The sequence below is a fragment of the Hyperolius riggenbachi genome, chromosome 12, assembly GCF_040937935.1.
Source record: "Hyperolius riggenbachi isolate aHypRig1 chromosome 12, aHypRig1.pri, whole genome shotgun sequence".
NCBI lineage: Eukaryota > Metazoa > Chordata > Amphibia > Anura > Hyperoliidae > Hyperolius > Hyperolius riggenbachi.
The window spans coordinates 181,381,771-181,409,485 of NC_090657.1; the positions used below are offsets into that span (position 1 = coordinate 181,381,771).

Consider the following 27,715-nt stretch of genomic DNA (forward strand, 5'->3'; position numbering starts at 1 on the left):
GCACCTTGATTGGTTGCGATAGTTGAGAATTTGTTGTTGCTCTTGATTGGTTGCTGTAGTTAATGAGAGCTTGTCATGGCTCTTGATTGGTTGCTGTAGTTTATTAGAGCGTGTGGTTGCTCTTGATTGGTTGCTGTAGTTTAAGTTTGTTGTTGCTCTTAATTGGTTGCTGTAGTTTTATTGGAGCTTGTCGTTGCTCTTGATTTGTTGCTGTATTTTGTAAGAGCTTGTCGATGCTCTTGATTGGTTGCTGTAGTTTATTGGAGCTTGTCGTTGCTCTTGATTGGTTGCTGTAGTTTATTGGAGCTTGTCGTTGCTCTTGATTGGTTGCTGTTATTTATTAGAGCTTGTTGATGCTCTTCATTGGTTGCTTATTGGAGCTTGTTGTTGCTTTTGATTTGTTGCTGTGGTTTATAAAAGAGCTTGTCGTTGTTCCTGATTAGTTGCTGTAGTGAATGAGAGCTTGTTGTTTATTACAACGTGTTGTTGCTCTTGATTGGTTGCTGTAGTTTATGAGAGCTTATTTATTAGAGCTTGTTGTTGCTCTTGATTGGTTGCTGTAGTTTATGAGAGCTTGTCGTTGCTCTTGATTGGTTGCTGTAGTTTTTAGAGCTATATATTTATAGAGATATATATGAGCGGTTGGGCTTTGCCGGTAATCTGGGACTTTGGCATGCAAGCTCTCCCAGCTGTTAGGACAGATTTCCCTGGCTGATAATAACTCCTCTTGGCTGGGGAGGGGAATGGAAGAGATCGCAGCAGCAGCAGTATTGTAAACCAGATATTTCTGTAGCCAGGGTGACAAAACACAACATGGAGAATTATAGTGCAGTAATGTTAGATGTCACTGAGCTTTCGTGTCTTGGAACACGCAACGATTCTCAGAACTGCCTGATGCACATCTGCACCCCTTACTGGGCTTCTTTAAAGTATTAGGCCTGGTGCACACCAGAGGAGTTTTTCTGAGCGTTTTGAGTTTTTAAATCTGCTGCTAATGTTATCCTATGTGTCTGTGCACACTGGAGCAATGAGGTTTTGTAAAAAACCCCAATGTAATGCTATGGGGTTTTTTTTTACAAAACCTCATTGCTCCAGTGTGCACAGACACATAGGATAACATTAGCAGCAGATTTAAAAACTCAAACCGCTTAGAAAAACTCCTCTGGTGTGCACCAGGCCTAAGTGTACTTTTACTTAATTGTGGTTAAATATCTTAAAAATAGGGCCAGGAGCAATAAGGAAATATTCCCTGCATTACTGACATTTACCCATGTTACCATACCAATGTCACTCCCAGTATGTACAATATGAAATGTTACTCTGTGCCACCTCCAGTATGTACAATATAAGCGGTTACTCTATGTTACTCTCTAGTATATACAGTAATATATATATATATATATATATATATATATATAATATATATATAACACTATGCCTGTAGTAATAGTAAACCAGCTGCAGTGTGTGCTGATCCAATATACAGTGTATGTTATATATATATATATATATATATATATATATATATATATATATATATATATATATATATATATATATATATATACATACAGTGGTGTGAAAAACTATTTGCCCCCTTCCTGATTTCTTATTCTTTTGCATGTTTGTCACACTTAAATGTTTCTGCTCATCAAAAACCGTTAACTATTAGTCAAAGATAACCTGGTTGAACACAAAATGCAGTTTTAAATGATGGTTTTTATTATTTAGTGAGAAAAAAAACTCCAAATCTACGTGGCCCTGTGTGAAAAAGTGATTGCCCCCCCCTTGTTAAAAAATAACTTAAAGGTGGTTTATTACACCTGAGTTCAATTTCTGTAGTCACCCCCAGGCCTGATTACTGCCACACCTGTTTCAATCAAGAAATCACTTAAATAGGAGCTATCTGACACAGAGAAGTAGACCAAAAGCACCTCAAAAGCTAGACATCATGCCAAGATCCAAAGAAATTCAGGAACAAATGAGAGCAAAAGTACTGTAATTGAAATCTATCAGTCTGGTAAAGGTTATAAAGCCATTTCTAAAGCTTTGGGACTCCAGCGAACCACAGTGAGAAATGGCAAACACATGGAACAGTGATGAACCTTCCCAGGAGTGGCCGGCCGACCAAAATTACCCCAAGAGCGCAGAGAAAACTCATCCGAGAGGCCACAAAAGACCCCAGGACAAAATCTAAAGAACTGCAGGCCTCACTTGCCTCAATTAAGGTCAGTGTTCACGACTCCACCATAAGAAAGAGACTGGGCAAAAACGGCCTGCATGGAAGATATCCAAGGCGCAAACCACTTTTAAGCAAAAAGAACATTAAGGCTCGTCTCAATTTTGCTAAAAAAAAACATCTCAATGATTGGCAAGACTTTTGGGAAAATACCTTGTGGACCGACGAGACAAAAGTTGAACTTTTTGGAAGGTGCGTGTCCTGTTACATCTGGCGTAGACGTAACACAGCATTTCAGCAAAAGAACATCATACCAACAGTAAAATATGGTGGTGGTAGTGTGATGGTCTGGGGTTGTATTGCTGCTTCAGGACCTGGAAGGCTTGCTGTGATAGATGGAACCATGAATTCTACTGTCTACCAAAAAATCCTGAAGGAGAATGTCTGGCCATCTGTTCGTCAACTCAAGCTGAAGCGATCTTGGGTGCTGCAGCAGGACAAAGACCCAAAACACACCAGCAAATCCACCTCTGAATGGCTGAAGAAAAACAAAATGAAGACTTTGGAGTGGCCTAGTCAAAGTCCTGACCTGAATCCTATTGAGATGTTGTGGCATGACCTTAAAAAGGTGGTTCATGCTAGAAAACCCTCAAACAAAGCTGAATTACAACAATTCTGCAAAGATGAGTGGGCCAAATTTCCTCCAGAGCGCTGTAAAAGACTCGTTGCAAGGTATTGCAAATGCTTGATTGCAGTTATTGCTGCTAAGGGTGGCCCAACCAGTTATTAGGTTCAGGGGGCAATTTCTTTTTCACACAGGGCCATGTAGGTTTTGAGGTTTTTCCTCACTAAATAATAAAAACCATCATTTAAAACTGCATTTTGTGTTCAATTATGTTATCTTTGACTAATAGTTACCGGTTTTTGATGAGCAGAAACATGTAAGTGTGACAAACATGCAAAAGAATAAGAAATCAGGAAGGGGGCAAATAGTTTTTCACACCACTGTATATATATATATATGTATATATATATATATATATATATATATATATATATATATATATATATATATATATATATAATCTATGCTTGTGGTGATAGTGAACTACCTGCAGTGTGTGCTGGTCTCTGCTACCTCCAGTATGTACAGTATGAGCAGTTCCTCTGTGCCTATACTGATAGTAAACTAGCTGCAGTGTATGCTGATCTCTACTACCTCCAGTATTTACAGTATAAGCTGTTACTCTGTGCCTCTACTGATAGTAAACTAGCTGCAGTGTGTGCTGATCTCTGCTACCTCCAGTATGTACAGTATAAGCTGTTACTCTGTGCCTGTAGTGATAGTAAACCAGCTGCAGTGTGTGCTGATCCAATATACAGTATATATATATATATATATATATATATATATATATATATATATATATACATATACACACACTCTATGCTTGTGGTGATAGTGAACTAGCTGCAGTGTGTGCTGTTCTCTGCTACCTCCAGTATGTACAGTATGAGCAGTTCCTCTGTGCCTATACCGTCAATAAACTAGCCGCAGTGTGTGCTGATCTCTGCTACCTCCAGTATGTACAGTATGAGCAGTTCCTCTGTGCCTATACTGATAGTAAACTAGCTGCAGTGTGTGCTGATCTCTGCTACCTCCAGTATTTACAGTATAAGCTGTTACTCTGTGCATATACTGATAGTAAACTAGCTGCAGTGTGTGCTGATCTCTGCTACCTCCAGTATGTACAGTATAAGCTGTTACTCTGTGCCTGTAGTGATAGTAAACCAGCTGCAGTGTGTACTGATCCAATATACAGTATATATATATATATATATATATATATATATATATATATATATATATATATATACACTCTATGCTTGTGGTGATAGTGAACTAGCTGCAGTGTGTGCTGATCTCTGCTACCTCCAGTATGTACAGTATGCGCAGTTCCTCTGTGCCTATACCGTCAGTAAACTAGCTGCAGTGTGTGCTGATCTCTGCTACCTCCAGTATGTACAGTATAAGCTGTTACTCTGTGCCTATACTGATAGTAAACTAGCTGCAGTGTGTGCTGATCTGTGCTACCTCCAGTATGTACAGTATAAGCTGTTACTCTGTGCCTGTACTTATAGTAAACTAGCTGCAGTGTGTGCTGATCTCTCCTACCTCCAGTATGTACAGTATGAACTGTTACTCTGCAGCTAGTTTACTATCAGTACTGGCACAGTGTTTAAAGGACACCTGAATGAGAGGGATATGGAGGCTGCCATTATTACAGTATAAGCTGAGTCAGACACCAAAGCCCTGATTAAAGGATACCTTGATCTGTCATGTGACATGGTGAGATAGACATGTGTATGCACAGTGCTAAGCAGACAAATAACTAGGCTGTTCCTTTTTGTGTGTTCCGCCTGGTGTTGCGATAGGCGCGCCGCACAGCATTGCTAGCGCCAATATGCAGTGTGAGACCAGCTGATACACAGAAGAAACTTTAGGATTCAGAAACAAAAAGGTAACTTTTAGGAATAGATACAATCAGTGGCGTAGCTAGAGACCATGGAGCCCCATAGTAAAACGTTCATGGGGCCCTCAGATGTAGCAATGACACCTGCCCCCACCCTATGGATAAGAGTTAATTGGGCAATTTACATTCACACGCTATCAACACTCCACATAGTCCATGGGCACTAAGACAAAGTCAGAGGAGGGAGAAACACAAAGTTAGTGGTGAATACAGCGAGTGCCACCTGGGCCCCCTATGCTCCATGGCCCCATAGCAGCTGCTATTGTTACTCTATTGCTACGCCCCTGGATACAATTGTTTATCTCATCAGTTTATTTTCACCTTAGGATTCCTTTAAAGGACAACTGAAGTGAGAAGAATATGGAGGCTGCCATATGTATTTCCTGTTAAACAATACCAGTTGCCTGGCAGCCCTGCTGATCTATTTGGCTGCAGTAGTGTCAGATCACACCAGAAAAAAGCATGCAGCTAATCTTGTCAGATCTGACAATATTGTCAGAAGCACCTGATCTGCTGCATGCTTGTTCAGGGGCTATGACTAAATTTATTAGAGGCAGAGGATCAGCAGGATAGCCAGGCAACTAGTTTTGCTTGAAAGGAAATAAATATGGCAGCCTCCATATCCCTCTCATTCAGGTGTCCTTTAAACACTGTGCCAGTGCTGATAGTAAACTAGCTGCAGAGTAACAGCTTATACTGTACATACTGGAGGCAGCAGAGATCAGCACACACTGCAGCTTGTTTATTATCAGTATTTGCACAGAGTAAACGCTGAGGCTGTGTTCTCACTTGTGTAGACCATGTGCGGCCAGCGGTAGTCGATAGTCTTTCGTGTTCCGGCTGAAGCCCGGGACAGATGCGTTACCCCCATAGGCTATCCCCATACAGGACTATTGCGGACTGCATAGAAGTGCGGTTCACTTACTGCCATAGATCCCGCGGATCCATTGCAGCGTGACAAGTGTGAACGGCTTCTAATTATAAAATAGGAGCCGGTCATTGTCCGATTAGCAATGAGCAGAGAACGGACAAAAAATGTCAGTTCTCAAGTGGGAACAGAGCCCAATGCTGTACATACTGGAGGTAGCAGAGATCAGCACACACTGCAGCTAGTTTACTGACAGTATAGGCACAGAGGAACCGATCATACTGTACATACTGGAGGTAGCAGAGATCAGCACACACTGCAGCTAGTTTACAGACAGTATAGGCACAGAGGAACAGATCATACTGTACATACTGGAGGTAGCAGAGATCAGCACACACTGCAGCTAGTTTACTGACAGTATAGGCACAGAGGAACCGCTCATACTGTACATACTGGAGGTAGCAGAGATCAGCACACACTGCAGCTAGTTTACTATCAGTATAGGCACAGAGTAACAGTTTATACTGTACATATTGTAGGTAGCAGAGATCAGCACACACTGCAGCTAGTTTACTATCAGTATAGGCACAGAGTAACAGTTTATACTGTACATACTGGAGGTATCAGAGATCAGCACACACTACAGCTAGTATGCTATCAGTACAAACACAGAGTAACAGTTTATACTGTACATACTGGAAAGGCAGCAGGGATCAGCACACACTGCAGCTAGTTTACTATCAGTATAGGCACAGAGTAGGCCCTGCTATACTGCATGGCTCATGTTGCGGACATAAGCTGTACGTTCCTTTGGCTGCAGAAAAAGGAAAAAAAATCTGTATTTTGTATTAAGCATGAGGTACTATAATAAACATAAGTGTCTATGTTCTGCCCACAGGCATCACCTGCTGTCTCTCGGGGTGGCCGTGGATATACTGGGCTGCACGGGAGCAGTGACAGAGAGAGCGCACACCCTACATCGCATTATACAGCTGGCCATGGAGCTGAAGGATTCCGTAGGAGATCTTTACGGTTTTTCAGCTCTTATGAAGGCTCTGACAATGCCGCAGGTGAGAAGGGGGGGGGGAGAATAAAGAGTTTTTATTGAGGTGATGGCATAGAAAAAAACGAGAGAAGAGGCAGCTTCAAGTCTATCCTGAATGTTTCATCAGTCTTTATCTTCTAATGAGGTTAAAACCCTGAATATGTACAGGTGATCTACTCCTGACAACAGAGTCTGATGCTGGGTACACAATGCGTTTCCGCGTCGAATGCGTCCGTCGATACGCGTCGATTCGATTATTTCCGAGCATTTCCGAACGAATTTCGATGATTTTTAGGTCGATTGCCATGTAAAGTATGGCAAATCGACCTAACGATCCATCGAAGCTTGAATCGGACATGTCGGAATTAATCGAATCGATGCGTATCGAACGTGGAAACGCATTGTGTGTATCCAGCATAAGACTCATAAAGCAGATATTAAATTCTGTATGTTCCCAGGCTAATAATGTGTGTTGTCTTTAAATTATGTTGGTGAGAATGACAAAACACCACTTATCATCTACATACAATGTTGTTTTCTCATTCTAAAGGTGAGTACACACCCACTACTATAAGGAACGTCAGACCCTCCCGCTGGGCGAGCGTTCCAGTGACAGTAGAGCGTGTGTACAGTCAGAAGGGCCTGGATAGGCGAGAGCAGGAGCTGAGGAAGGCCTCCCATGATAGGGATAGACCTTCTGTCAGGAAAGGAAGGGGTTAATTTCTGGGTGGGCTTGGCCAGGCGACCTGAGTCAGAGGGAAGGCGGGTCGGACAGCAGTGGCTGAGGACAGGAAGGGTGTCAGCGGAAGGGGAGGAGCCAGAACGAGAGGAGATCACAGGAGAAAGTTGGCTTCTCTGTGTGTTCTCCTGCTTACAGCAACGTGATGGAGGAGTTGGACAGCCTGATGGCAATGCTGAGGAGCGAGGCAGCGGCAAGAGGACCTGAATGGGTGGCACAGCAGATTGCGGAGAGGACGGAGGGCGCAGCCAGCGAACAAGCCGGGCGGGTCAGTGCACGCATCTCCAGGCCGCCGGAGCGGCTGAGTCCCAGCGCTTCCCCCGCAGGTCAGAGGAGAGGAGGTAGCCCGGGACAAGCTACTACAGCCCCCCCAGCAAGGAAGAATAGCGCGGCTGGGAGCAAAGTAGCTGGGAGTAAACGACCACAAGGAGACCAGGAGGTGGCGGGCCCAAGCGGTATGGGGCCTAGTGGCGGCAAACAGCGCAGAGGTAACCCCAAGCAGAGCGGAGCAGCAGCTTCAAACAGGCGAAGTGGTCTGAAGGATACTAGGGGAAACAAGGCGGCAGAGGGGAGGCGGCAGCGTGAGGCTGATGCCCCTACACCCAGGCAGTCCAAGCGATCAAAGAAGGACTCCAATCCGGGGTCTGGGAAGAAGGTGACAGCTGCTAAGGGGAAGCAAGCTTGCAGACCAAGGTCCAGTAGCTCTGATAGCAGCATACGGAGTGCGGCTGCTGGGCATGGCAGGTCATCTTCTCCGTCACCACCTCGTCAGGAAACAGCATCGGGTAGCAGAGGACGGTCTGGGCGCAATGGATCACTTCGTGGTCAGTCGGCTCGAGACGGGGACCGCCAATCTGAGGGGTCTGGTGAGAGGCGACTGGAAAGTGAAAGGCGCAGGAGTAACAACAGGGCCGCTTCCCCTGCGGTCGCTGCTTCCGGGAGATCGGATGGAAATGGTGGTCGGTTCGAGGCGGCAAGGCCAAGAGGGTCGGCTGATCGGGACCCACGTCCGGTGCAGCCAGGTGAGAGCAACCTTGTTGGAAATGTTGTAAATGATGATAACAGGGGTGATGTGCTAGTGAGGGGGGGGGAGAGTGCTAGTGGGGCGAGTAGCAGTGGGGGATCACTGTCTGTAGCACAGTCAGCAGTTACTACAGGTTTAGGGGACAGCTCATCATCGGCATTATCCCTCATTAATACCCTGCTTGTCGGCATCAGAGATGCCTTACAGGGGCCTAGTCGGACCCAGGTGGCCTCTGAGCAGTCACCTGTGGCAGCATGGATTCCTTCGGGTGTGGGAGGGTCCACAGCATTAGTGCCAGCTGGTGGGGTTACGCAGCCTGGGGGGAATGTGGTTACCAACGCGGTGGTCACTGCCCCGGCGCAGAATGCCCCAAAGGATAAGGAAATGGATACGGTGCGGCTGGCAGACGCAGCAAAAGGGGAGGTTTATCTTTGCTTTTCTGGACCGTTGGGTTTGCATTTAAAACAGGAAGTTAGGGAAAAAATTTGGAAGGGTGAGTATATCGAGATCTTCTCGTTACTGCAATTGGGTAAGTTTAACTTGGATCGGGTCAAGCCCGACGAGAGTAAAAAAGAGGAGGAGGAACGTAGGAGGTACCGACTCATTCCCCGGACGTTCCAAAACTGGTCACAGGCTTTTTCTATATATGCCAGTGTACTGGGGGAGAAGCAACCCGAGTGTTGCTCGTCCCTTTTTTGTTACCAGGAATGTATAGCGGAGGCCCACAGGTTATACGGAGGTTCAGCATGGCTGCGCTATGATGAACATTTTAGGCAGTGTAAAGCGATTCGCCCAACGATCAGGTGGGATCAGAAAGACATAGGCATGTGGATGCAGTTGATGATCCCCGGGACTAAGAGCAATCAGCCCTTTCAGGGAGCTGCCGGCAGCTCAGGGTCAGCTGGGCAGCCGGCTAATAAGAAGCCAGGAGTGTGCTGGAAGTTTAATGAGGGGGCATGCAGATTCGGAAGTTCGTGCAGGTTCAAGCATGAATGCTCATCCTGTGGTGGAAGCCATGCCCTTACCAGGTGCTATAAGCAAAACAAAGGTCGTTCCGCAGATGCTGCAAACAAAAGGGAGGACTCCAGTGATGGTGGAAAGGATGGAGCGATATCTAAGTAGGTATCCGGATGCGGCAGATGCGGATTTTCTGCGTAAGGGTTTTGCGGAGGGTTTTCATATTCCTAGTTCAGGTGTTCCAGGTTCTCATCCGCCATATCGCAATTTAAAGTCTGTTATGTTACGCCCAGAGGTTGTTTCTGCCAAATTACAGAAGGAGGTGGAGTTGGGCCGCATGGCAGGCCCTTTTTCAGAATCCCCGATTACTGACTTGGTGGTATCTCCACTAGGTTTAGTCCCAAAAAAGGACCCAGGATCGTACAGGCTGATTCATCATCTTTCTCATCCGAGAGGTTTTTCGGTCAATGACGGTATAGATCCCGAGGCTTCATCGGTTGTTTATACGTCATTTGACTCAGCAGTCCGGCTGGTCAAAAGGACAGGTAAAGGGGCTTTGCTGGCTAAAGCTGATGTGGAAGCAGCCTTTCGGTTGCTTCCTGTGCATCCAGATAGTTTTCGCTTGCTGGGCTGCTTTTGGGAGTCACACCTGTACGTAGACTGCTGCCTCCCGATGGGGTGCTCCATATCCTGTTCTTACTTCGAGCGCTTTAGTTCGTTTGTAGAATGGGTGGTCAAAGAAGTGTCAGGGTTAAAGTCAGTCATTCATTATTTGGATGACTTTCTTTTTATCGGGGGGCAGGCTCTAGCTGAATGCGCTTACCTGCTGGCCTCCATGCGCCAGGTGTGTGCGCAGTTTGGCATACCCTTAGCAGAAGAAAAGACCGAAGGCCCACAGACTACAATCAAGTTTTTGGGGATTGTCATCGACTCGGTCGCCATGGAGTGCAGGCTGCCTGGTGATAAGGTGGATGACTTGCGTCTCACTATTACCAGTACGCTCGGTTCAAAAAAGATCACCTTGCGAGAGCTTCAGTCGCTTCTCGGTAAGCTGAACTTTGCGTGCAGAATTATGCCCATGGGGCGTATTTTCTGCCGACGTTTGGCAAGGGCTACAGCAGGCGTTGCGTCCCCGCACCATAGGATCCGGTTGGTGGCAGAGCACAAGGAGGACTTGCGTATGTGGTTGGTATTCCTGGCTGACTTTAATGGCCGTTCTATGTGGATGGAGGAAGCTCTCGCAAACCATGACTTGGAGTTATTTACGGACGCCGCAGGATCTCTGGGCTTCGGTGCGTTCTTCTCGGGTAAGTGGTGCGCCGAGGCCTGGCCTGAAACATGGGAACCGTTAGGCCTGACGAAAAATTTGATACTGTTAGAATTATTCCCTATCTTGGTGGCGGTTGAGCTGTGGGGACCTTTGTTGAGGAATAGGAGAATCCGATTTAATTGCGACAATATGGGTGTGGTGCAGGCAATCAATAGTTTGACGGCATCATCACCTCCGGTGGTGAGAGTACTGCGTCAGTTGGTGTTAAGATGTTTGAGATTCAACATGTTGATGTTTGCAGTCCATTTGCCTGGAGTAGAGAATGAAGTGGCTGACGCTCTTTCTCGATTCCAATGGCAGAGATTTTGGACCCTCGTCCCGGGAGCAGAACGGCAGGGGGCTTCCTGCCCTCCGGCCTTATGGAAGATACCCGTGGGACAATAGGAGTTTGGATTTCTCAATCATTGTCAGCATCAACCTGGGCAGCGTATTCAGCGGTGTGGACGCAATGGGAGGAGTCGTGGCGACAAGTTGGAGGTTGCCAAGCAGATGAGGAAAGGTTGTTTTTGTTGCTGAAATTCATGGCGGAAAAAGGGGTTGCGGGGATCACCCCGGGGGTAATAGCAAAAAATTTGGCTGCATTATCGTTTTATTTCAAAGTTCAGGGTTTAACTGATGTTACTAAAGATTTCAGAGTTCGCATGGCATTGAGAGGTTTGAGGAGACAAGTAGTAGCCCCCAAGGATGCTAGGCGCCCAGTTACATTTGGCCTGTTGATTTCAATTTTGGGGAAGCTGGGAGAGATATGTAGTTCCCCATACGAGGTTTTGTTATTTAGTGCTGCTTTTGTATTGGCATTTTTCGGGGCTTTCAGGGTGAGTGAATTAGTGAGCCCCAATAAAAGAGGGGTGGGTGGCTTCTTGGAAGGGGATGTGGCATGGTCGGAGACAGGAGTGGAGGTGCAGTTGCGTAGATCAAAGACAGATCAGTTAGGCGGGGGCCGGAAGATCACGTTGTTCCCCGTGGAAGGATCAGTGGGTTGTCCAGTGGCGGTGGTGGGTCAGTTTTTGAGGGTGCGCCCCCGGACGGGTGGTTCATGGCTGTGTCACGCAGATGGGGTGCCATTGACAAAATACCAGTTTGTGGCGGTGTTTAGGAAAACATTGAGCAGCTTGGGCCTTGTTGCGGCCGAGTTTGCATCGCACTCATTTAGGATAGGAGCGGCCACGGAGGCGGCCAGATGGGGGCTTCGAGATGATCAGATTAAGAGCATAGGAAGATGGGAATCAGCTAGATTCCAGTTGTACGTCAGGCCACAGTTGGTATGATGGGTCAGCGAAGGGGAGGTAAACTAGTGTTAGGTATTATGTTAGTTGTTCAGTTTTTGTTTATTTCAGATAACCCAGCTCCTCCAATCTTGGTTTGGATTTTCGGCCACTCATATGTCGCATGGGGTGCACGCAGAGCCGCTGTGCGGCCGGACGGCCGGCAGTTGGGTATCCCGAGAGCGACTGCAACTGTCCGGTGGATCGGAATTCCAGGCATGCAATGGGCCAAGGTATTGCCAGAACTGCAGAGATTCGTGGCCCTGGACAGGGCCCCTGAGGTACTGGTTCTCCATGTCGGTGGGAATGATCTGGCCTCAAGGACCACGAGGCAGATTATACAAGATATAAAATGTGATTTCATGAGGATGCGGTCGACTTTCCCACGAACAATTATAGTGTGGTCTGAGATTATTGGCAGAAGCCATTGGAGGTTGGCTCGGTCCGTTGACAAAATTAATCGAGCTCGCAAGAAGCTGAACAGGGAGGTGTCCCGGTTTGTGGTTAGGAATGGGGGGGTGGCAGTGAGACACGAAGATTTAGAGGAGGATTTAGATTTGTTTCTGAGGCGTGATGGAGTACACCTCAACGCCATAGGTACAGATTTGTGGTCCCTGGCTTTAGAGGGTGGTATTCAGCGGGGGCTCCGTTTGTGGGCTGCACAAGGGTGAGGTTTCTCCCTTGTTTGTGGTGGCGGGGCAGGGAGCCCGGAGGACGGTGGTTAATTATTGGAGGAATTCACGCGGGTGAATTTCTCAGGGTATCCGTCATCTGAAAGAGGTTAGTAAGGGTATGCAGCTGTCCCTGAGCCGGAGTTTGCGGCTGGGGGCCGGTTATATATATAGTTGCATTACCTACGTTTGTTAGCTTCCGGGGTTCCTTGTCCTGCAAGGTTTATACTTCTTAGGTTATTAAGAATTGTTTTATATTAAAATATTGTTCAATAAATTGGGCTGCATTGGCCTATTTTCTCCACGTCAATGGTAGTCCTTTGTATTTTTGTGAGGAAGTTTGGTGAGTGGGTAAAGGTTTGGGGACAGGTAATGGGATATTCCCAGATCAAGAAGGGCCTGGATAGGCGAGAGCAGGAGCTGAGGAAGGCCTCCCATGATAGGGATAGACCTTCTGTCAGGAAAGGAAGGGGTTAATTTCTGGGTGGGCTTGGCCAGGCGACCTGAGTCAGAGGGAAGGCGGGTCGGACAGCAGTGGCTGAGGACAGGAAGGGTGTCAGCGGAAGGGGAGGAGCCAGAACGAGAGGAGATCACAGGAGAAAGTTCCCTCCCACCCTCCCTTAGTTAGAAAGTTTTAGTTGGTTGTCATTGCAGCTGGCGGGGCAGGGAGCCCGGAGGACGGTGGTTAATTATTGGAGGAATTCACGCGGGTGAATTTCTCAGGGTATCCGTCATCTGAAAGAGGTTAGTAAGGGTATGCAGCTGTCCCTGAGCCGGAGTTTGCGGCTGGGGGCCGGTTATATATATAGTTGCATTACCTACGTTTGTTAGCTTCCGGGGTTCCTTGTCCTGCAAGGTTTATACTTCTTAGGTTATTAAGAATTGTTTTATATTAAAATATTGTTCAATAAATTGGGCTGCATTGGCCTATTTTCTCCACGTCAATGGTAGTCCTTTGTATTTTTGTGAGGAAGTTTGGTGAGTGGGTAAAGGTTTGGGGACAGGTAATGGGATATTCCCAGATCATGTCGGCAGACTGATAACACTGTTTCTGAACCCTCTACTATCTCTGGAACGCCCGCCCAGCAGGAGGGTCTGACGGACCCGACCCGTCGTTCCTTATAGTAATGCGTGTGTACGCAACTTAACCCAGACAGACAATGCACAGCTGCAGCCAGGGAGTATATACAATTATTACCTGCATAATGTGTGTCAGTCAGCTAAACTATTTGCTGGCTGATGTAGGTGGATTACCTGGATGTACAGTAAAAATACGTGTCTAAGCATTTCCTGTATCTATCCCTTTATGTGAAGACTAAGGCAGGATTCACACTTGGAGGGATCGCATGTGGTTTCCCCCAACACGTTTAATTATACCAGTTGTGGCAGCCCATGTTGTCAGCTGATTAAAGCACATATGTGTGGGGTAAAGCACATCTGAAGTGAGAGTGCTATGGAGGCTGACATTTTGATTTCCTGTTAAACAATGCACATTGCTTGGCTGTCCTACTGATCCTCTGCCTCTAATACACTTAGGCTCGGTTCACATCAGCTTTTAGCTGCGGATCCTGCCGTACGGTTCCGGTTTCCGTTCCGCTGAGCGGACAAAAAATGCAGCAGGACCCAATTTTCCTGACCGTTTTGCTCAGCGGAACGGAAACGGAAGGTTTTGCAGCAAAATAGGAACCAATGAAAACTGAAGTTTTACATATCCCTGCCTGTAAAAAACGAACAGTTTTCCCGGATCCAGATGCCCGGATCAGTACGGCCCGATGCAGGAAAAAATTCAGATTTGAACCGGGCCTTAGCCATAGCCAAGTAAGCAAGATTAGCAGAAGTACAATTTAAATAGCTCCTGCAATAGACTCAGGTATAGGAATCCTCCACTATATCCTGAAGTGTTTGATGAATTATCTTGCCCTGAGTTTTCCCAATTCCTAATCCAACCAGCTCAAAAATGTCAAAATTAGACCATAGTGTGGTAGGATCTGCAGCTCCACCCACCTTCTCTTCAAACCTCCCCCCCCCCCCCCCTCTTCTGATGAGTCATGCTGTTTGTTCTGTGTGTGCAAAGAGAAAGCAGCTGCTCTGTGTGTTCAGTACTGTCTCTGCACACACCCAAGAAAACAGCAAGACTGGTGAGTAGGGAGGGTTTAGCAGGGAGGCTGGGAATTCATGCTGTGGTGAAGTTACAACACAGTTTTCAGTTGTCTGGATTAAGAAGAGGAAAACTTTAAAAAATTATATGTTTACTAAGTGTGCTGTTGCTGTTTCAATGTAATGGATCCATATACTAGGGTTTCCTAGGGTCTTAAAGTGAATCCCTGCCAAAGCTCAGGATCAAAATCAGATACTTACCTTAAGGGGAAGGTGCGCGGTATAAAAAAAATAAATAAATAAAATCTACTTACCTGGTGCTTCCTCTAACCCCCTGCAGCCTATGTGCCCTTCACTGCAGCTCTGCTCCCATGCGATGGCCCGGGAGTCCCCTCCGTTGCAGATGCCGACCTCGCCAGGTCAGCAACTTCTGCAGCTGCGCAAGCGCGCTGCTAGTGATCGCACTTACAAGGTTTGGAGCATTATGCGCAAGCGCCATACTTCTGCGCCTGCGCAGAACGCTCAAGACCACAATGAGCGTGATCATGAATGGCGTAGACACGCGCTCGCACAGCCACAGAAGATGCCGACCTGGAGAGGTCGGCATCTGCAACGGAGGAGACCCTGGGCCACCGGCTGTGAGCGGAGTTGCAGAGGGGGACACATAGACTGCCAGGGGCTGGAGGAAGCCCCATGTAAGTAGATCTTTTTTTTTTTTTTTTTTTTTAGTTTCAAAAAGTTTTATTAAGATTATTGATGAAAATTAACAGCTTTGATTAGTCCCTTAGCAAAGGGCACATTTGCAATATATAATCAAAACAAATAATAACAAACAAGAACATGCAAGTCACAACATGTATCAATGGGAATTAGTGCAGAGACCGGTCGACAGCCAGGTTCTGGTGAAAGGCAGAGTTGTATCGTTAACAATTGCTAGCAGTCTCTCTGAGATTAGAATTTCCATAATTATTGTATCCGTGAGTTCAAATGAGAGGGTAGGCTTCAACCATTGCCGAGCGATGTGTAGGCAGGCTGCTTTGGCAATATGTTGTGCTAGTCTATGTTGCGGGTATTTCCACTTCTGTGGCTTGTTGCCTTAAAATAGTTGTAGTGGGTCAGGTGAAAGGGATATTTCAAGAGCTGTGCCAATGGCGGAAGCAACCTGGGCGCAGTATCTTTTCACTATGGGACAGAACCACCAAGTATGAGCAAGGTCTCCTATCTGTCCGCACCCCTTAAAACAGAGGGGGGACTTATCATTAGCTATAATATACAATTTCTGGGGGGTAATGTAAGTACGATGTAAAATGTAATAGTTGGCTTCTATATGGGAGAAATAGTTGCTGCCTAAGAGAGACAGCAATTAGACCATTGTTTAATAGTGAGAGTCTGGCCCAGGTCATCTTCCCATGCTCTCATTGAGTTAGTTTTATTATGCTCCAGAGGCCTGCGCGGGTCCACTTTTTCATACCCAACCCGTACCCTCGACCCGCTACCCGCATGCGACCCGCGACCCGCTTTCTGGAGAATTTGATACCCGCAACCCGCACCCGCAGGCCCGCTACCCGCTTGTTTTACATTTTCTTCTAAAGTGCACATTTAAAGTAACATTGGGGAGCTGTAAATGTTAATAAAACCTATTTTTATACACAAGCCAAAGCTAAAGAAGGTTTTTAAAGATTTTTTTTATTTAAATGAACAGAAGAAGTAATAGTCATTACAAATATCACAACAACCTAATGCACACAGATCGCTCCCACACAGCCGTCCTCAGTCTCCTCCAGCTCCGGGTCCCGTAACTTCTGCCAGTCTGTGCAAGAGAAGTCATACCTGGGGCACTTCACTATGCCGCAGAGATAAGAAGAGGACGCACTTTTCTTGCGCAGACTGGCCGCGACTGACAGAACTTATGGGACACGCCGGTACCGGAGCTGGAGAAGAGTGCGGGCGGTGGCATAGGAGCGATCTGTGTGGATGGGGCTGGAGGAAGCCCCAGGTACGTATGTATAAAACTTTTTTGTTTTGTCTCTGGTACACTTTTATGCGCTCCTATATAGTGACATTCAGCATGGGCACAGGGGAGAAGAAAGGATATACTGTGCATGCATGGCTCAGTATGTCCGGGTCCTAGGTTATCTGCTCCTGTATAGTGACATTCAGCAGGGGCACAGGGGAGAAGAAAGGATATACTGTGCATGCATGGCTCAGTATGTCCGGGTCCTAGGTTATGCGCTCCTATATAGTGACATTCAGCATGGGCACAGGGGAGAAGAAAGGATATACTGTGCATGCATGGCTCAGTATGTCCGGGTCCTAGGTTATACACTCCTGTATAGTGACATTCAGCAGGGGCACAGGGGAGAAGAAAGGATATACTGTGCATGCATGGCTCAGTATGTCCGGGTCCTAGGTTATGCGCTCCTGTATAGTGACATTCAGCAGAGGCACAGGGGAGAAGAAAGGATATACTGTGCATGCATGGCTCAGTATGTCCGGGTCCTAGGTTATGCGCTCCTGTATAGTGACATTCAGCAGAGGCACAGGGGAGAAGAAAGTATATACTGTGCATGCATGGCTCAGTATGTACCGGTCCTAGGTTATGCACTCCTGTATAGTGACATTCAGCAGAGGCACAGGCTAGAAGAAAGGATATACTGTGCATGCATGGCTCAGTATGTCCGGGTCCTAGGTTATGCGCTCCTGTATAGTGACATTCAGCAGGGGCACAGGGGAGAAGAAAGGATATACTGTGCATGCATGGCTCAGTATGTCCGGGTCCTAGGTTATGCGCTCCTGTATAGTGACATTCAGCAGGGGCACAGGGGAGAAGAAAGGATATACTGTGCATGCATGGCTCAGTATGTACCGGTCCTAGGTTATGCGCTCCTGTATAGTGACATTCAGCAGGGGCACAGGGGAGAAGAAAGGATATACTGTGCATGCATGGCTCAGTATGTCCGGGTCCTAGGTTATGCGCTCCTGTATAGTGACATTCAGCAGAGGCACAGGGGAGAAGAAAGGATATACTGTGCATGCATGGCTCAGTATGTCCGGGTCCTAGGTTATGCGCTCCTGTATAGTGACATTCAGCAGAGGCACAGGGGAGAAGAAAGTATATACTGTGCATGCATGGCTCAGTATGTACCGGTCCTAGGTTATGCACTCCTGTATAGTGACATTCAGCAGAGGCACAGGCTAGAAGAAAGGATATACTGTGCATGCATGGCTCAGTATGTCCGGGTCCTAGGTTATGCGCTCCTGTATAGTGACATTCAGCAGGGGCACAGGGGAGAAGAAAGGATATACTGTGCATGCATGGCTCAGTATGTCCGGGTCCTAGGTTATGCGCTCCTGTATAGTGACATTCAGCAGGGGCACAGGGGAGAAGAAAGGATATACTGTGCATGCATGGCTCAGTATGTCCGGGTCCTAGGTTATGCGCTCCTGTATAGTGACATTCAGCAGGGGCACAGGGGAGAAGAAAGGATATACTGTGCATGCATGGCTCAGTATGTCCGGGTCCTAGGTTATGCGCTCCTGTATAGTGACATTCAGCAGGGGCACAGGGGAGAAGAAAGGATATACTGTGCATGCATGGCTCAGTATGTCCGGGTCCTAGGTTATGCACTCCTGTATAGTGACATTCAGCAGGGGCACAGGGGAGAAGAAAGGATATACTGTGCATGCATGGCTCAGTATGTCCGGGTCCTAGGTTATGCGCTCCTGTATAGTGACATTCAGCAGGGGCACAGGGGAGAAGAAAGGATATACTGTGCATGCATGGCTCAGTATGTCCGGGTCCTAGGTTATGCGCTCCTGTATAGTGACATTCAGCAGGGGCACAGGGGAGAAGAAAGGATATACTGTGCATGCATGGCTCAGTATGTCCGGGTCCTAGGTTATGCACTCCTGTATAGTGACATTCAGCAGGGGCACAGGGGAGAAGAAAGGATATACTGTGCATGCATGGCTCAGTATGTCCGGGTCCTAGGTTATGCGCTCCTGTATAGTGACATTCAGCAGGGGCACAGGGGAGAAGAAAGGATATACTGTGCATGCATGGCTCAGTATGTCCGGGTCCTAAGTTTTCCGATCGCCTGGGTCGGCCAAAAGAACAGACATTACTGAAAGAGAGCTGCAGGAGAATGGCAAGTGACAGAGGGGAAAGGAAGGCGAGGAAAGTAATTGCTTATACCACCCTACCCACAACACATGCCCATTTAAAGTGTATGAGAACATGTAGGGAAAGAAATATACATTTTTTTTTTTTCATCCTGTCAGATCAAATCGATCGAAATCGGCTGCAAATTGATCGATAGGCAGACGATTTTCAATCGATTTGATAAAATCAATCGATCACTGAAATCAACCAGTGTATGGGCCCCTTTACATTACGACACCTCAGCAGCAAAATAACAATGGCATTTCAATGAGACAATCAGCATTGCATAAAAGTACAACAATATGAACCAAAGCTAAGTTAATTGGAGCAGATTTCTTACAACAAAGAAAAACAGCTACAAAATTGGTTTGAAAGTAGAGCAGTGCTCAATATTTTGTTCCACTTTTGCAATAGTTTTCTCTCCATCTTGCATGAATGGATGTTAATAAATGTGCTCCATTGTCTTGTACCTGACCTGTCTGATAATAAAAACCTGTATTGAATGAATCTTCTCATTTGCAGCAAAAACATACCTGTGTTAGCTAGATGGCTGTGGATGCAGCTGCCTGGCCCTGCACCTTTCTCAGAGAGTCTCAGTCTGTATCTCTCAGCAGTCCCACATGTGCTTTCCAACTCATGAGTGTAATGCTGGCTGCCTTAGGTCTCCTCCCTTCAGCTTTGAGAACATGCCCAGCCCAGACCCAGAACATTCTATAGCTTTTTATCAAATCAAATAGGCCCAGCCCATATTCACTAGTGTTGTCCGGATCATGAACGATTCAGATCTTTGATCCGAATCTCTTTTGTGAGTCGAATCATCCGGATCATCAAAATGAACGATTCGGATCACAAAGGGGGTGGAGCCAGGAGCAGCACGCCCCCCCTCTCAGCGGGCAGCGGGGTCCTGGAAGCAGAGCAGAGATGGATCGCTCTGTTGGAGGGGAGCCAGCCTTGCAGGGACAGGTAGATGAGAGAGAGGGGACATCGGTGCCACTGCCAGATATGTGTAGAGCACACGTACTGGCTATAATGTGCTGCTGATTCTAGGCTGTCTGTTCCGTAGTGCTGCATAGTGAACAAATGGGAAACTTTTGGCTCAGAACAAACAAACAACAAACAAACACAGAACATTTATATCGCGCTTTTCTCCTGGCGGACTCAAAGCGCCAGAGCTGCAGCCACTAGGACGTGCTCTATAGGCAGTAGCAGTGTTAGGGAGACTTGCCAAAGGTCTCCTACTGAAAAGGTGCTGGCTTACTGAACAGGCAGAGCCGAGATTCGAACCCAGGTCTCCTGTGTCAGAGGCAGAGCCCTAAGGCCCCGTTCACACTTGCGGTTCTCTGCCAAACGGACCGGATGACCTGACCGGATCCGGATCGGAACCGTACGGTTCTGATCCGGATCCGATCCGGATCCGGTCAGTTTGCATCAGGTGTTCATCAGGATGCGATCCGGATCCGTTTGGCAAAGGATAGTAGAAAAGGAATAAAAATGTTGGGGTCTGGGAGGTCAGCAGAAGGTGGACCTGTGGAATCAGGCCCTCCGCTGTTTAGCACTCACCTCCACCTCCGACATACTGCCAACATCTCCAGCACGTTTAAAATCACTGCTGCTCCACTCCAAAATGCTTGCCCATGTATCCCCATCCAAAATCGCCGCTTCAATACGCATAGGAAGTGGGGTAGAACATCCGGATTTTTAGCCAGTGTGTTGTGCGCTCTCCGGTTCTCATTGGTTTGTATTGGCCGGATGGTGCAGTCCGGCTCCGCTCCGGATACGGCTGCCGGAGGAGCCGGACCAAAAAATAGCGCATGTTGGGTCTTATGCCGGAGTCCGGATCCGGTCCGGATCCGGACGAAACGGACGCATGTGAACGGACGCATAGGCTTTCATTGCTATGCCGTGCGTCCGTTCCGTCCGTTCTGCATGCGGTCCGGCTCCGGCACGGCGATTCCGGACGGCAACCGCTAATGTGAACCGGGCCTTAACCATTACTCCATTCAGCCACTGAAGCACAGCTCAGTAACTTTGCAGACAGCGTGCTGGGCTAGAAGGACTGTGATTGCAGTGCAATATGATCCTCCTGCATTCTGGTCTATACAGCTGCACTTCACTTCTCCCTACATTTGTGATGCGTGTTGGAGGTGAAAACAGGACACATTGGGGTGGGGAATGCTTTATTTCACTGTGAGCATATGATTGCAACATGTGGGTAATGTGTGCAAAAAACATTTCTGCTCTCTCATACCTCCCAACATTTTGAGATGAGAAAGAGGGACACTTAAGCCACGCCCCTGCCACACCCCTGATCACGCCCTCATCACACCCCTAGTCACGCATACCATAAAGATTTCCTAAGAAAAATGTGGTTTTATAATTCAAACCACACTGGTCCTTTCTATCCTGGTTCATTTTCCTTCATATTAACATTTTAAAATTAGTAATATAAAGTAATAGTAATTTAAAGTATCTCCCCAGTATATGCAGCCAGGTGTATAGGTCTACCCAGTATTGCCAGGTGTATAGGTCTCCCCAGTATAACCAGGTGTATAGGTCTCCCCAGTATAGCCAATTGTATAGGTGTCCCCAGTATAGCCAGGTGTATAGGTGTCCCCAGTATAGCCAGGTGTATAGGTGTCTCCAGTATATGCAGCCAGGTGTATAGGTGCCCCCAGTATATGTAGCCAGGTGTATAGGTGCCCCCAGTATATGTAGCCAGGTGTATAGGTGTCCCCAGTATAGCCAGGTGTATAGGTGTCCCCAGTATATGCAGCCAGGTGTATAGGTGCCCCCAGTATATGTAGCCAGGTGTATAGGTGCCCCCAGTATATGTAGCCAGGTGTATAGGTGTCCCCAGTATAGCCAGGTGTATACGTGTCCCCAGTATATGCAACCAGGTGTATAGGTGCCCCCAGTATATGTAGCCAGGTGTATAGGTGCCCCCAGTATATGTAGCCAGGTGTATAGGTGCCTCTAGTATATGTAGCAGGTGTATAGGTGCCCCCAGTATATGCAGCCAGGTGTATAGGTGTCCCCAGTATAGCCAGGTGTATAGGTGCCCCCAGTATATGCAGCCAGGTGTATAAGTCTCCCCAGTATATGTAGCCAGGTGTACAGGTGTCCCCAGTATATGTAGCCAGGTGTATAGGTGTCCCCAGTATAGCCAGGTCTATAGGTGCCCCCAGTATATGTAGCCAGGTGTATAGGTCTCCCCAGTATATGCAGCCAGGTGTATATGTCTCCCCAGTATAGCCAGGTGTATAGGTCTCCCCTGTATATGTAGCCAGGTTTATAGGTCTCCCCAGTATATGTAGCCAGGTGTATAGGTCTCCCCAGTATATGCAGCTAGGTATATAGGTGCCCCCAGGAAGGGAGGCAGCCATTGAAAGGGAGCTGGTGGCAAAGTGGCGGAGAAGGGAGGAAGTCTCCCCCCTTCCCTCACCTTGGGTCTCCCTTTCCTGGCTCTCCCTTCCGGATTAATGTGTCTCCTCTTATGGCGCAGTGGCTGACAGCGGGCGGGGAGGACTTACCGGTGTCCTTCCAGCCGGCAGAGGGAGCTGTGATCTGTGCGCCTCTAGTCTGGTCTTGAGTAGACCAGACTTGCGGCGCACAGATCACAGCTCTCTCCGGCGGCTGCGTAACAGCGGTAAGTCCTCCACGCCCGCTGTCAGCCGCTGCGCCAGAGGAGACACATTAATCCGGAAGGGAGAGCCAGGAAAGGGAGCCCCAAGGTGAGGGAAGGGGGGGGGGAGACTTCCCCCCTTCTCCGCCACTTTGCCACCAGCTCCCCCCCCCCCCCCCCATTCTGTCCATCCACCCCCTCCCCTTCTCTTTCCGTCCACCCCCTCCACTTCTCTGTCCACTGCAGGAAAAGTTCAGTCCTGCTAGTCATTTCACCCACCCAATGCTTCCCTAGTAAAAATGATTCGAGATTCGGATAAAAGATCCGGATCTTTTTAATAATCCGATTCAAATCATCCGAATCATTGAAAAGATCCGAACTTTCCATTTCTAATATTCACTGAAAGACAGTTTTCATACCTGCCCTCCCCTTAATTTCAACTGAGCAAACTGAGCATGCTCTAGGATGTTAGTTCTGTCCAGCTATGAAAAAAAGAAATACTTAGCTGTATGACTGTTCCCAGTTAGCTTGTTCTAGTGGAAACTAGTATGAGGGAGGGGAGTCTCTCAGGTTGAGAGTAGGAAGAAGTCTGCTCTGGCATTAAAAATTAGCAGCAGCAAAAAAGTATTCTGGTTCCACTTACAGCATTTATCACAGAATGTTGGGAAGCAAAAGACACAGTCAGAATTACCATGCTTGCTTTCACTACCCGCGACCCGCAGACCGCTACCCGCAACTCGCTACCCGCACCGACCCGCACCCGCAGCTTAAATCAATTCGGTTACCCGAACCCGACCCGCATTTCGGGTTACCCGCAGGTACCCAACCCGCTGCAGGCCTCTAGGTTGAGATATTACAGAGTATAGGTATGAAATGAGGCCGCCCTCCAGTGGTCTCTGAGCGCACCAGTTTTCATAGGTAGTACGAGAGAGTGGAGTATATGGGGATTGAACCATTGATCGTAGGAAGTGATAAATCTGAATTGCTCTGAACTGTTCTTTAGGTGGGAAAGATGTATGCGAGCAAAATTGAGACCATGTTGGTAATTGGTCGTTTACTAAGAAGTTATAAATAGTTAGGAAACCATGTGATATATATCCACCACTGGAAGGGTCGAGGGTCCCAGCCTGGTGGGAGGTTTTTCTGTTTGTTTTTACACTCGCACCTTTCCTCCCTGCTCTGATGTCCCCCCTTGCTGAGTGCTCCCCCCTGCTACTGCGCAGGCGGGCTTGTGCAGCTACTGCGGGGCCACGCTTCATGAAGAAGAGCTGCACGGCCCCGATGTGAAGGCCGCGTTTAGCAACTGGGGACTTCCGACCACAGAGGGAAGCCTCAATAGGATCCTGAGGCTCTCTCTCAAGGTAAGTATCTGATTTTGAACCCGAGCTTCTGCTCAGGTACACTTTAAATTATACACACCTGAATATACAGTATATGGTCAGAAAGAGAGAGCGATAGAGAAACAATAATATGTGAATTTAGAACCATCAGACAGACGCTTGAAATGTTGTTATCCTCAACTGTGCTTTTGCCTTTCTAAACTGAATGTAGCAGCGCCATCTTGTGGACAATATAGCTGACAACAGGCAGGCCAACTACAAGTGATTTGGGAAGTTAAATGTGTTGCTTCAAGTATATAATTAAATTATTTTTTTAAAGAACCTAAGTGATGACCATATCCCAAAAAACTCAAGGTTTTCTACTTAACAAAAACATGCAATTATTATTATTAATATTTCAGGTGTCTCGCCTGGAACAAACATGGCAGATGCTTCGCCAAACGCACACAGACAGCGCCATCGCCTTCCAGAAGCAGCTGAAACCCGCTTTACGGGAAATGGACGAATGTGAGTGATTTTACTGAATCAAATGTGTAATGTTTCTGAATCAACCTGTTACCATTCATTTCCAATCCTGCCGCTGAAACCAATTTAATTCTACAAGACGTCACCAAGAGAGATAGCGATCACTTTATCCCACAAGAGAGAAAAGATACCCTGGCTCCACCTCCAAGTCTAAAAAAAATGTCTCTAAAATCACTAACTACATCAGGCTGAAAGCTATTTTGCAAGGGTACCTAAAGCGAAATTAAGAGAAGTTACTTACCTCAGTAGAGCTTTTCCCAACCTTCTTACCCCCCTCTGCTCCTTTACTGGGACCCTTAGGAAATATTCAACCGTAATGTTTAATATGGTGGCAGTGCTCCTCTCTGTGTACAAGCACAGTCGTACTGTGTACGGACACATGCCGATGCAGCACAGCTGCTCCTGCACGGCTTTTTTCTCTGTACACGTGTGGCTCCGTTCTACTGCGCAGGTGTGAGCCCTACAGTACAGCCATGTTCATACAAAGAGGAGAGTGTTGCCACAAGGAAGAAGGTGGTCCTGGCAATAAAGGGAGGACTCCATGCGTACATATTATTACACCGCCGGTGAGCTGGGCACAGGGTGAGCCGAATGACGCTCAAATCCCCGGCGGCGAAAATACTATTCCCCCTCCAAATCGTTGCCAATCGGAGGGAGATGTAATTCAAGGTTCAGCGATCGTCACTTCTGGTATTTTTTTAAAATCTACGCGGCGCTATAGACTAACACGACTTCCAGGCCGACGCAGATTGCCGCATCTCCATGCAGAAGCCGCGTTGTCACATAGTTCTTGGCCTGTGTCGGGGATGCGGCGAAAACGTCACTTCTGTTGCATTGCACTGTACCGTGGCAGTATAAAAGTCTCCATAGACTTTCATTGCACAGCAGTGGGGTGTGGTAAAAATCCGGCACCACCTGGAACTGAAAAAAGACCTACTTCTACAGTGGTTTGCAAAAGTATTCGGCCCCCTTGAAGTTTTCCACATTTTGTCACATTACTGCCACAAACATGAATCAATTTTATTGAAATTCCACGTGAAAGACCAATACAAAGTGGTGTACAGGTGAGAAGTGGAACGAAAATCATACATGATTCCAAACATTTTTTACAAATCAATAACTGCAAAGTGGGGTGTGCGTAATTATTCAGCCCCCTGAGTCAATACTTTGTAGAACCACCTTTTGCTGCAATTACAGCTGCCAGTCTTTTAGGGTATGTCTCTACTAGTGTTGGGCGAACATCTAGATGTTCGGGTTCGGGCCGAACAGGCCGAACATGGCCGCGATGTTCGGGTGTTCGACCCGAACTCCGAACATAATGGAAGTCAATGGGGACCCAAACTTTTGTGCTTTGTAAAGCCTCCTTACATGCTACATACCCCAAATTTACAGGGTATGTGCACCTTGGGAGTCGGTACAAGAGGAAAAAAAAATTTTGCAAAAAGAGGTTATAGTTTTTGAGAAAATCGATTTTAAAGTTTCAAAGGGAAAACTGTCTTTTAAATGCGGGAAATGTCTGTTTTCTTTGCACAGGTAACATGCTTTTTGTCGGCAAGCAGTCATAAATGTAATACATATAAGAGGTTCCAGGAAAAGGGACCGGTAACGCTAACCCAGCAGCAGCACACGTGATGGAACAGGAGGAGGGTGGCGCAGGAGGAGAAGGCCACGCTTTGTGAGACACAACAACCCAGGCCTTGCATGAGGACAAGAAGCGTGCGGATAGCATGCTTTGTACCGCCATGCAGTCATAAATGTAATAAAGATAAGTGGTTCAATAAACAGGGACCACGCGGCAACGCTAACCCAGCAGCAGCAGACGTGATGGAACAGGAGGAGGCGCAGGAGGAGAAGGCCACGCTTTGTGAGACACAACAACCCAGGCCTTGCATGAGGACAAGAAGCGTGCAGATAGCATGCTTTGTACCGCCATGCAGTCATAAATGTAATAAAGATAAGAGGTTCCATAAACAGGGACCGGCAACGCTAACCCAGCAGCAGCAGCAGCACACGTGATGGAACAGGAGCAGGCGCAGGAGGAGAAGGCTATGCTTTTTGAGACACAACAACCCAGGCCTTGCATGAGGTACCGCCATGCAGTCATAAATGTAATAAAGATAAGTGGTTCAATAAACAGGGACCACGCGGCAACGCTAACCCAGCAGCAGCAGACGTGATGGAACAGGAGGAGGCGCAGGAGGAGAAGGCCACGCTTTGTGAGACACAACAACCCAGGCCTTGCATGAGGACAAGAAGCGTGCGGATAGCATGCTTTGTACCGCCATGCAGTCATAAATGTAATAAAGATAAGTGGTTCAATAAACAGGGACCACGCGGCAACGCTAACCCAGCAGCAGCAGACGTGATGGAACAGGAGGAGGTGCAGGAGGAGAAGGCCACGCTTTGTGAGACACAACAACCTAGGCCTTGCATGAGGACAAGAAGCGTGCGGATAGCATGCTTTGTACCGCCATGCAGTCATAAATGTAATAAAGATAAGTGGTTCAATAAACAGGGACCGGCAACGCTAACCCAGCAGCAGCAGCAGCACACGTGATGGAACAGGAGCAGGCGCAGGAGGAGAAGGCTATGCTTTTTGAGACACAACAACCCAGGCCTTGCATGAGGACAAAAAGCGTGCGGATATAGCAGCAATGCTTTTTGCCGCCATGCAGTCATAAATGTAATACAGATGAGAGGTTCAATAAACAGGGACCGGAAACGCTACACGATCCCAGATGTTCATTGGTCATGTTACTTGGTTGGGGTCCTGGAGTGTTGCGTAGTCGTTTCCAATCCAGGATTGATTCATTTTAATTTGAGTCAGACGGTCTGCATTTTCTGTGGAGAGGCGGATACGCCGATCTGTGACGATGCCTCCGGCAGCACTGAAACAGCGTTCCGACATAACGCTGGCTGCCGGGCAAGCCAGCACCTCTATTGCGTACATTGCCAGTTCGTGCCAGGTGTCTAGCTTCGATACCCAATAGTTGAAGGGTGCAGATGGATTGTTCGACACAGCTACGTCATCTGACATGTAGTCCTTGACCATCTTCTCCAGGCGATCGGTGTTGGAGGTGGATCTGCACGCTTCCTGTTCAGTGGGCTGCTGCTGCATGGGTGTCAGAAAATTTTCCCACTCCAAGGACACTGCCGATACCATTCCCTTTTGGGCACTAGCTGCGGCTTGCGTTGTTTGCTGCCCTCCTGGTCGTCCTGGGTTTGCGGAAGTCAGTCTGTCGGCGTACAACTGGCTAGAGGAGGGGGAGGATGTCAATCTCCTCTCTAAAGTCTCCACAAGGGCCTGCTGGTATTCTTCCATTTTGACCTGTCTGACTCTTTCTTCAAGCAGTTTTG

General features: G+C 47.4%; 2 protein-coding genes across 2 annotated transcripts in view; both read left to right on the forward strand.

Moving 5' to 3' along the window:
* LOC137542245 (breast cancer anti-estrogen resistance protein 3 homolog) overlaps positions 1-27,715 on the forward strand; it is a 93,862-nt gene that overhangs the window by 56,984 nt on the left and 9,163 nt on the right. Inside the window, exons 8-9 of the mRNA XM_068264015.1 lie at positions 6,480-6,651; positions 24,235-24,340. Coding sequence (XP_068120116.1) covers positions 6,480-6,651; positions 24,235-24,340 — 278 coding nt within the window. The remainder of the gene's footprint in view (positions 1-6,479; positions 6,652-24,234; positions 24,341-27,715) is intronic.
* Positions 7,486-12,612, forward strand: LOC137541928 (collagen alpha-1(II) chain-like). The gene is made up of 2 exons (XM_068263495.1): positions 7,486-8,387; positions 12,014-12,612. The coding sequence occupies exons 1-2, from the start codon at positions 7,511-7,513 to the stop codon at positions 12,610-12,612; spliced, it is 1,476 nt and encodes a 491-aa protein (XP_068119596.1). The 5' UTR covers positions 7,486-7,510.